Source organism: Pteropus alecto, unplaced genomic scaffold (genome assembly GCF_000325575.1).
Source record: "Pteropus alecto unplaced genomic scaffold, ASM32557v1 scaffold75, whole genome shotgun sequence".
Taxonomy (NCBI): Eukaryota; Metazoa; Chordata; class Mammalia; order Chiroptera; family Pteropodidae; genus Pteropus; species Pteropus alecto.
In genome coordinates this window covers 2,156,589-2,167,844 of record NW_006440638.1, presented here as the reverse complement: position 1 = coordinate 2,167,844, position 11,256 = coordinate 2,156,589, and the positions used below count along the sequence as shown (strand labels likewise).

General features: G+C 43.4%; 1 protein-coding gene across 1 annotated transcript; it reads right to left on the bottom strand.

Moving 5' to 3' along the window:
• On the bottom strand, positions 1–10,425 carry LOC112484331. The gene is made up of 3 exons (XM_025050853.1): positions 10,353–10,425; positions 200–1,045; positions 1–94 (listed from the first exon to the last, which is right to left on the bottom strand). Exons 1-2 carry the CDS (start codon positions 10,423–10,425, stop codon positions 261–263), a joined length of 858 nt encoding a protein of 285 aa, XP_024906621.1. The 3' UTR covers positions 1–94; positions 200–260.
• Between the last annotated feature and the right edge of the window lie 831 nt (positions 10,426–11,256).

Genomic DNA, 11,256 nt, shown 5'->3' with positions numbered 1-11,256 from the left:
TCGGGCCGCGGCTCCGAGGAGGGCGCGGCAACAGCGGCGTCTGGTCCCCTGCGCCGAGAGCTGGCTCTCCCATGGCAGCGGCTCCGAGAAGAACCTGCGAGGGTAAGCGGAGTAAGCCGATGCGCCCCAATACTCCTCCCAGCCGCCTCCTCCGCCCAAGTAACGCCCACCATCTGGTCTGCCTGGCTCCCCAGCTCACCTGGAGCCGCGGGCGCGACCTGGAGCTGCCCCGGATTCTGGCCCGGCGCTCTGTCCTGCTATTACTCGTTCCTCGATTTCTCGAGCGCTGTCTTCCGCTGGGGGTCCCCGTGCCTCCGAGAGGGCCGCGGGACTCGGCAGCCCAAGCCCTGAACAGAGTTTCCGAGCAACGGGAGCCCTGCGGCTCGGAAAGGGAAACTTTCGCCGGGCCCGGAGCTCTGCTTCGCGCTGGGCTGAGCCCCGTGTGTTCGGCTCCAGCTGCGTCTCCTCCGCCTTCTCGGGACCGCAGCTTCCTTCCTCGCTCCAGAGGACGAAGCCCTCCGGAGGAGGGGGGGCGGGAGGGGCCTTATACGGGACCCAGCTCCTGGCAAAGCAGCTCCGCCTCTCTCGTTCTCGGCCTCTGCGCCCCGAATCTTCCCATTTCTCTGGCGGCGGTGGATGGGGCGCAGCGCGACCCTGCAGCGGTGGCGGCGGCAGCAGCCGCTTCTTCCATCACTCAGAGGATGCCTGGGCGGGCATTGCCAGCTGTCCCCGCCGCTCCACAGCCTCTGACTGGCCCGGAAGGATCTGGTACACACGGCTCTCGGCAAAGGAGCCCGAGGCCGCAGAGCACCCTTGCCCGCCGCGCCCCCGGCACCAGCGGCTCTGCCCAACGAGGTATTGGGGCAGAGGAAGCCCCCGCCGCCGCTACTGCCGCCGCCGCCGCCGCACGAAAGCGGAGCCCGGGAGGATGCTGCTACCCGACTCCCCCTACGCCTTGCCGCTGCAACGCGCTCGGGCCAGCCTCTGCGCGGCTTCTGCCAGGCGGCGCCGGGTTGGTGCGCGGCGCCGTCTGTCGCTGCGGCTCCTCCCCTTCACCGCGCTGCCCTCCTCCTCCACCCCGTCCCGCGCCCGCCCCCCTCGAAACGCCCATCTCCTGCCGCCGTCGCTGCCTTGGGGGCTGGAGATTCGGGGTCGGGTTTATAGCGGCGCTGGGTTTATAGCGACGCTGCTTGGGCAGCCATCTGCGCAGCGGAAGCGGTAGCAATCCGTGCGCAAAGCCCTGGAGCGCGCACGCGGGGTTTGAAGCGCTCGCGCGTCTGGAGCTCTGGGAAACTTGGATTCTGCGTGCCGGTGCCAGGCTCAGCCTCACGTTTTTGCTTTTGGAAAGAGTTGGTGATAAAGTTTGGACAGAAATCTCCCAGCGGCCGCCCACTCTGCTCCTCCCCCGAAGTGGGCACCGCCCGTCTCCTACGGGAACCGAGGACTTACCCGCACCCTGGAGCTCTTCTAGGACGCCGAGCGCTGCTCGCTGGCTTGCTACTACCCGCTCGCCCGTTACAACTGGCCTGAGATTTCTCCCTCACCGAGGAAGTAATAAATCTTTCTGACCCGGGGTCAGAGAAGACGCTTCAGTTTTCCGAAGGCGTGTGCTGGCTGGGCGTCTTCTCCTGGCTTTACTCCACTTATGGATAGGGCCGCTTTGGGCTTATTCGCCTCCAGCAGATTCTCTCTCAAATTCGGCTCGGAATGATGCGTCCGCTGTGACTGATGTCCTCGAGAAGGCGGGGCGTGGGGAGGAGTGACTCCTTGTTCTAATTTACAGTAAAATTCTTGACTTGCTTCTTGGTTTTAGAGATGAGATCAAAAGATTTGACTCTAAAGGAAATACCATTGTTGGAAGTAGAAGGCATTTTTGAGTTGGTTTAAATACTTTCTTTAAAGATAATGAGGAAAAGCTGCTTTTCCTCGCTCCTCTGTCTCCTTCTCTCTCAGTTAAGTCAACCAAAGAAGACTAAGCCATAATCTCAATTTCATCCGTAAAATCGGGACAATTATAATAACCTCCAGTAACTGAAAGTGGTTGGGTGATCTATAGATTTCTAGTTGAGGCCTTGGCTGAATCGCAAGTCTTGTAGCTCGTGCGCCGCGTAAATGCTGCGCTAATCTGGAGGCGTTTCGTTTGCCTCCTGTCCAGGAGTGTTTAGAAGTTTGACCGAGTTAATGCAAATTTATTTTTGTACTATTTTGGACAGCCTCTCTCAACCAGAGGATCCTTCTACATTTAAAATGTTTCTGTTTGTGCCATTATTCTTCAGTGAGTCGTATAAAACCTTCTAAATGCAATGACTCAGGAAAGTGACAACTCATAGGAGTTTTTAGGGTAGAAAAATGTTCAAAAACTTAACTCCAAAGACTGATGAAAGAGAAAGGGAGTTGGGAAGGAAAGAAAATCTCAATCTTATAATTCGGCATGATTCCAAGAAAAATAATTTCTAATATTTTAAGTTAGTCTTTGGCTTCAGCTCATGAATTGCAATTATTTGATGTAAGGACTTCTTTAAAACAATTATTTGCATAGAAACAATTTCGTGACAATTTTGTAACACTTTAATATAGTTGGCAAAATAGTAAATCCATTTGCCAGACGCCCCACAATGAGTGTTCAGCTGGCATAAAGTTACAGGTTCCCACATCTCCACCCTCTCCTTGCTTGCAAATATTTTACCATTTTGCAGCATCATGATTGGTTACAAACTTCCTTACAACTAATGACATCCAAAGACTTGATAATGCCTTCTTTCCCACAGTTGTTCAGAAATTCCTTTCATTTTAATCCACTTATCCTTTTGGCATGGTAATGACACCGACACATAATTTAAGTCACATAATTTCATTGGCAGAGGAGTGAATCATGCCACAGGGATGTCCTTAATTTCAACCCTTCCAGAATGCTCCTTCGGTCTTTTCCTTCTGTGCTGTCTGTGATGTGGAAAGGAAAGTGCTGTTACAAACTTGCTGTGGCTTTTACCTAATCCTGGACAAACAGGGAACCTAACATTCTGAAGAGCTGTAGGCCCAGTCACTGCCTGTGGAATCCAGCAGAGACATCGTCCAGGACCTTCCTCCATAGATTGAATTGGGAAAAAATGTAAGGCTGGGTTGCCTGGACAGTTCCTATCCAGGGTTGTCTCTGTCGCCAGGGATCTGCAAGATTCACCTTTGGAGAGTGTCTGCACCAAGATAGATTCAGTCACTCATATTTTCAGCAATTATGCGTTGTCAATGGAACTTGAATACACAGAATTGAATTAATCATAATCCTTGATTTAAAACATGCTGTCATCATTGGTCCAAGGGTAGGTCGCCCTTTTCTATTTTATATGATTTTAAGTAATGTAATGAATACTCATGAACCCATTACAGAGCACAAAAACTCCATAGGTAACCACTACCACTCTATTTAATTTAGTTTAAAATTTTTAATGAAATGGTCAGGTGGGGATGGGGGGGGGTGGAATTTGCCATAACTGTCAAAAGAAGAAAAAAAAAAGCCTGAATAGTCTTATGATTACTAAGGAAATGAAACAATCATTTAAAATCTTCCCATATGGTAGCTGAAGGAAACTGGACTTTGGGTAGTAAACACACAATAGAATATACAGATGTCAAATGATAATACACACCTGAAAATTATATAATTGTATTAACCAATGTTACCCCAACAAACTTAATAAAAATAAAAATAAATAAATAATAAATTAAATTAAATTAAATCTTTCCATAAGAAAACAACAGGCCCAGAGAGCTTTAAAGGTGGATTCCACCAGATTTTCAAGGGCTAGATCATTTCCATTTTATACAAAGTCTTACAGAGAGCAGAAAGTGAGGGAGTACTTCCTCAATTTATAATAACCGGATGGATAATAACCAGAGGGGAATTTCAGAGAATAGGTCCTTTTTACTGATTAATATATACATAAAACTCCTAAATAAAATAAATTTAATCAAGTGTGGGAATAAAGACAGTGCCCTACAACCAAGTTAGGTTTATTCCCAAGAATATAAGGATGACTTAATAGTAATAAATATTTATTGAGCACCTACAAGGTGGCAGGTGTTGGTCTAACTCTGCAGGATGCAGATGTCAAACAGGTCTAATCCCCACTCTTGTGGAATTTACACTCTAGCATGGGAGACAGTCAGTACACACACATTTAAACATAAGATTATTTTAGAGAAAGGTAAGTGCTATGGAGAAAATAGATCAATGTTGGAGAGAGTGACTAGAATTAGCTACTGTAAATTGGGGAGGTAACCTTTGCAAAGGGTAGGTGACCCTTGCAAAGAATGAGGAAGTAGCTCAGTGAAAACTGAGGAGGAACATTGCATGTAGCTGATATAGCAAGTGTAGAAGCCCTGTAGGGGTACAGTTGAAAGAGTGGGGAAGAATGAGGTTGTGTTTACTGTGGCCACCTGAGTGGGGTAGGCCCTTGTTTGCAATACCTGAATGGGTTTCTTAAACTTTAGGCTTTAAAAAGCAGTTTATTAAGAAGCACAAAAAGGATGTTATAGGAGAAATGTCCTCCCAGGAAGTGTGCTTCTCCAAGAACATAAGTAGCTAATTATTAAATGTATTGTCCTCGTTTGAGCACCACCATCTGCTACCCAGACTACACCTGGACATGCTCAACCTTTCAACATCTTTGCTTTTAAGATCTAACCCAGCTGTCTATTAACTGGATCTCACCGCAGCCTTGAGAGTTGGCAACAAAACCCTGGAATTTTTCCCTGCAGTTTTTCTTTCCAAATGTTAGTAGAGAAGGACAAGCTAACTGAACCAGGAGATATTCCCCTGCCACAACTAAACACCACCTTCTCTAGGCCATCAGCCAGTTCTTTGCTGCCTATATCAGACATCCTCTTGGGTTCTGCCTGCCCTCCATCCATTTCTCTCTTCTTTTGGTAACAGTGTCAACCACCCCAATGTATTGTATGTGGCTTCGGTAGGAACTTTGGCCAAAATACTCCTCCTTTCTCCTCCTCCCAAGTGACCCAGGCTCAGCAAATTAGATGTTCTTTTTATGAAAGTTTCATCTATTCCTTCAGTCACTGAATCTATATGTACTGAGTTTGGGCTATGTGCCAGGCAATCTGAATCTTCATCAGAGAGACCAAAAGATGGAAAACAGTTGCTGCCCTCTCGTCCTAACAGTGGACCCCTAGAGAAATGTCTCATTATCCTTTCAGAAGGGATCCTGTCCCTTGTAAGCCTATTATTTGGTTTTTCTGTGAGCTACTCCAAATGCATCCATGAATTTCTCCCTCTTTCCCACTAACTTCATCAGAGTCAGTTTTTGTTACTTAGAACCAAAAATTCCTAATTGACACGGTGGCTTACTGCCTAATTACAGATTTGGTTTCATTCATGCTTTGTCTTTGTGCCTTATTCTCCATCTGCCCTTAAAGCAGTGCTTTCTCTTTTGAGTTCTCACCTTTAAATTCTAGTATCTGGCCAGTCATTGATCTTAAGAAACTCCAGCCCGTCCCCCACTTCAGTATCAGTGACCTCAGCACTCACTCCTTCCCCTGACCCTATCACCAACATCCGCTGGGCTGCTCATTTGTGACTCCTGACCCCCATTAGCCACACAGCCAGGACTGCTCTCACACTAATTAGTGCTCCTTCTTAGATTTATTTCCAGAAACCGCATCTAATCATCAGTATCTCTTGACTTCTGGTCCCAAGGACCTGCTGGGCCCTTTTATTATTATTTAATTATAGCCTCCTCCCTTTTCTCCCCTCCGTTAAAAAATACAGCAGGGATGTGAAGTGGCTCACAAAGATGAGTACAAGAAAACTGATCAAAGGGGAAATAACATGAAACCGAGGTATGATCTGTGTAACAGTTCATTCCATGAGGTCCTACACAATTGCTAAAGGTGAGTCCAAAAAAATGGTTCTGAGCTTCCTGGTAGCAAAAGTAAAGAAGGAAAGTTGTTCAAGATATCAACAGCTTAAATTTTTATCTTCTATTATAAACTTCATTCATGTGATTTCTTTTTTAACTACTTTATTCCTAATACTAGCATAGTATCTGGCATATAAGTGCTCGATAATGTTTTGGCTGACTTACTGTGGGTCCTTATAAAAGAATTATGTAATATAGAAAGTAGACTATGTCCTTAAATGTGTCTCTACAAACTACAATGAAAACAACTATAGAGCTTGGGCAGAAAGTTCTTACAAGCCCAATAAATGCAATCTAATGGCACAATGTGGCTACTCGGTTCACTAAAGACAATTCTGTATGAACTACATCCATCACTCTGCCTGGCCTGCTGGCCCATCTCAGCAAACTGCATGAAGCTATTTATCACACCAAAGTGTATAGGGATGAAGGGATGAATAACTTCTAGGAAAAGGCTTCTTGGAGAAAGTATTGCCTGGAAACAACAAACAAACAAACAAAAAACAGCTTCTGTCATCTCTTTCCACATCTCCATGCCAAACATCTCCCAACAGCAGTAAAAGTTGTATCTTGTGCTATTCTCGGTTAGAAAGTGGTCTTAAAGCATTTTTGAAAGTTGTTTTACTTCCTCTGATTTTCCTTCTCAGTGTCCCAGGACTCATGAGTTCTGAACACACTGAAATGGGGTTGAAGCTGGGAGCATGCAGTGTGCCTTGCTCTGACCATTGCCCCTCCTCCCCAGTCTGGAGCTCCAGTTTCCAGGAATTTCTCCTTACAGTAGACCTGTTCTCTCCACATAGGGCCTGCCCCATGACAGGTGCTTAGAAGGCAGACCTCCCTGTACCCACTGAGAGATGGCCATTCCCCTCTCTGCAGACCTTCTGGACCCATCTCCCACCTGTTCCTAATCAGTAAGGAGACATGACTCTCACTGTATTTTGAAACCCAGCATTTCAAAATGTGGAGAAGCTTTGATTCTGAGGTCTTAGTCCATGAGCAGAAATGCTTTAAAAATAACCAACCAGTCACCAAAATCAGCTGTCATCAGGAAGCAGAGATAACATCACATTAGTAGAAGTCTGTGGGACATCTATATGACTCTGCAGTAATCAAATTCTGTTTAAAACAGATAAAGGATGTCTACAGAGTAATACATGCCTTCATTGTGACTCCTACCTCAGTTACCACGGTATCTGAGAAAGGCTGTCAACTAGAAAACCCTCTCTATATTGACAGAAGGAATTAGGTTCTTTGAGATTTAGAAACAAGATACAGCGGCTCATGTAAAGAATTTGGAATCGGCCCTGGATTCGATTTCCTACCAATTCACTTACTAGTTCTACATTCTTGGGCAAGGTATGTAATCTCTTGAGCCTCAGTTTCCCATCTGTAATATAGGCATCACAGTAGCTGTGTTGCAGAATGGCTAAAAAAAGACAGGGAGATCACAGAAGTAAAGCACACAGTATAGCATGGAACGGTTAGTAAGTAGTAATTCCTGCCCCCACCCCAGGTGAAGGGCTTCTTCTTAGGGAGGAATGAAGCAAGTTAAAAGAACTCAGGGTCTCCAAGAAAGAAGGATGCCATATCACTTTCTCTATCCCTTTTTTGTTAGGGACATTTGGGGATTTGGTTTGGTGACAGCTTTTTTTCAGGACGAGGAGGGTTCTGGTTGAGGGAAGAATGATGGGGAGAAGGGGAGAAGGGTTTAGTGGTTACTAGAGAGAACGGGCTCATCACAGTGGGAGTTTTGTTGGCTTTGACATCCAATGGGCCTTGCTTCTCGAAGTGTAGTCAGTGGATCAGCTAAATCAAGGTCACCTGAGAGCTTGTTAGAAATGCAAACTCTCAGGCCCCATATCTCTTGCATCAGAATCTGCATTTTATAAAAACCAAATTACATCAGCAGCTATCCACACATCTCTTTCCTTTTGCATGATTAGTCAGGTGTTATATAAATAACAATAAATAAAAGAAATTCAAGACATATACCTGACCTCAAGGTGCTTACTTATGGAGGCAGAGAGAGAAGTAAAAAGGGATACGACAAAGTTAATTTTTTAACTCTCAAACACAAGACAATCATAGAAATAGACAGTATAATATTTACTCTAAAATTGACTAGGTCTATAATGAAAGAAGTCTACTTCTAAGTATTATCTTTCTGCTTCCCAAGTGAGTTTCCAAATATTGGACATTTTATCAGAACAGAATCTATGCAGGAGACATATTGATAACCAAGGCCAGTCATTATTTTAAAAAATGCCCAAGAAAGAATAAGGCCCTGTGAGAGCATGAGAGAGCACACAAAATCTTCATTTTAACAAGATCCCTGAGTCTGCATGTTAGGTTTGGGAAGCACAGTAACAGCCACTTCAGTGTTTGACAGTGGGTAAACTCCTACAATAAATAACGCAGGGTCACACAGGTGGGTGGACACTGGTTTTTCCCCACACCTTTCTGTTGCATGAGGTTATCAGGTGGCTAGAAGCTTCTTCTGGAGCAGTTGCAAGCCCAGGCAGTGCAAATGTGAAAGAGTTGCCCTTCCCTTCCCTGCCCCAGGGACGGCCCCTTGCCAGGATACACAGCTAGTGAGCAGACGCTGGAGATTTTGTGCAGTACGCAACCCACACAAACATATGAGAACCAGTTCTTAGCACAAAAATAAGTTTAAAATACTTTTCAGCAAAATAATATTTACTAATTACTTAGAAAATGTTGTCTTCATTCTTGGAACTTATAGGCAAACTATTATGCAGAAACATAGTTTTCCACAGGTGACCTTTGAGCTCATGTATTTAATTTCTGCATTGTGTTGGTAAATGAAGTGGAACAGACAATTTTATGCCTACATTGTTTTGGCAGTCATAAGAAAGAAAATCCAACAGGAAAAAAAAAATGAGGAAAGAAAAATAGCTCTCAACCTAGAGTTTTATTCTGCATCTTCTATGCAGTGTCTGAGTTTCAAATTCCCAAAGTTTTATGCCAACTCTTTAAACTTTGGATCAGGTCTTGCCTAGTTACATGCTGAAAAGTTGGATGCAATTTTGGCTCAAAATGTAACACCTCATTAGTTTTCAGATGATATATTCTTGTCCTTTTACAGATTTCTCTTTTCTCAGTCACGACATAACATGTGGTTTTATTTACTTCAAAGGGGCAACCTTTCAGCTCAAGCACAGTTCTGCCACATCCACTTCTAGAGCATAGCATGTTTTGTTGATTTGTTGAACTGTTTCTTTTCCCTTTCCTTGTTAGTTTTCTATTTTTACACAAGATTTTATTGTTAGGACACAACTTATTATGCAGATAAGTCTTTTCTACAAATCCAAAGTCCCACTTTTGGGAGACAATCTGCATTTTAATATCACAGGTCAAATTCCAATCCAATAAATATCTAAACTCCTAGCATTCATATGAAAAGATATTGCTTTCTTCATCTCCAGCCAGTACCTTATTTGTCATTTATTTCAGGATCTGACTGACTCGATGAAATTTCAGTACAACATAAAAAATTACAAATCTATTGTACTTAGCTGTCTGTTTTTATTTTTATGACAAACACCTGGGTTCATCTAGATTTATCTTTTCATCATTAATTTAATGATGGGTATTTTGTTTCTTTTTCTCTCAAATCTTCTCTGTCCAGAACGCAGGAGACTGGTGGGCTTTAGATCTGTTTCAGTTAATGGCTTTATACTTATTATGGAGAAGCATCATTCAGCCATTGCCACCATCTGGACTTTGTGCCCAAAGAATGAAGATTTGTTGTAAAGCATCATAACACAGAATGGCAGTGCCAACAAAGTGAGAGTAACAGTCCCTAATGACAGTAGGAAAAGTAATTCCTCTCAATTCATATGCATGACACTGCTCTGGCCCATTTAATTCTGTCCATGATGATATGGAGGTCACAACATTTTCATGTATTTACAGCATTTTTGCTGGTGTCAGCAGATCAGAGCAAATGGCTGTCCATCTCTCAAATTTTGCTCTTCTGCTTGGCATTCTATGTTGAAGAAGAATCCAAGAGAGATTGTCCCATTTGGTATGTTTTAGCTGAGTGGCATTGTTTCTGTAAACAGCTGGATTTGTCCAACCATGCTGGCAATCAGTTTGGATGTTTATGGCCCTTATGAAACTTCCATATCACATAGGCAGGCAATTGCTTACTTAGTTTCTGCTGGAAACCCATAAAAATATGTGCTCAATAACTGCAAATGTGTCCACAGCTTGCACAAAGTCCCAGCCTGGGTCAGCAATCTTTTATTTCCTTTTAAATAACCCACACAGAAAATATCCCCTAACAGATTATTATCCATCTGGTAGTTCAAGACAAAGTGCAGAATATGCAGTTTGTACATTTGGGGCTCACATGTAATCTAATCTCATGGTTGCTCCTGACTTAAAGTCTTTATTTACCTACAAGACTCCCCTTATTGCTGATTCTTATTGTCAGTAGAAGGTAGCTAATGTCATCTGCTTTCACAATCATGGTTCACTTTTTTTAAAAATAAATTTATTTATTTAAATTAATTTCAAGTATACAGTACATTGGTTAGATATCTATAATGTTCATAAAACGATCCCTCCAATTGCTCCCTCCCTCCCCTGGCCCTCCATTTAACCATCATATTAATGGTAACTGCATTCCCTCTGCCATGCTCCCCATGCCCAACTATCAACTACTAATTTGTACTTCTTCAACCCTTCACCTCATTCTCCCAGCCTCCCAACCCACCTCCCCTCTGTCCATCACCAAATTGTCCACTATATTTGTGAGTCCGTTTTTGATTAGTTTGTTCTTTTTGTTCCTTAGATACTGCATGCAAGTAAAATCATCGGTATCTATCTTTCTCTGTCTGACTTATTTCACTCAGCATAATAACCTCTAGGTCCATCCATGTCATTACAAATGGTAGGATTTCATTTTTTTTAATGGCTGAGTAATATTCCATTATATATATGAACCATAATTTCTTTATCCAATCATCCATTGATGGGCATTTAGGTTGCTTCCATAACTTGGCTATTGTAAATTGTGCTACCATGAATATTGGAGTGCATAGATCTTTATGAATTATTGTTTTGGTTTTCTTTGGATAAATACCCAGAAGTGCAATTGCTGGGTCAAAAGGCATATCCATTTTTAATTTTTTGAGGAACCTCCATACACTTTTCCGTAGCGGCTATACCAATTTGCAATCCCACCAACAATGTATGAGGGTTTCCTTTTCTCCGCATCCTCACCAACACTTGCTGTTTTTTGATTTATTGATGATAGCCATTCTGACAGGTGTGAGGTGATATCTCATTGTGGTTTTAA

Bases quoted from the DNA above. Each gene is read 5' to 3' on its own strand.
- LOC112484331 (XM_025050853.1), bottom strand. From the start codon at position 10,425: ATGATTGTGAAAGCAGATGACATTAGCTACCTTCTACTGACAATAAGA. The intron at 1,046-10,352 runs GTAAATAAAGAC...GGTGAAGGGGAG, and splicing joins CAATAAGGGGAGTCTTGTAG to GAGCCGCAGCGACAGACGGC.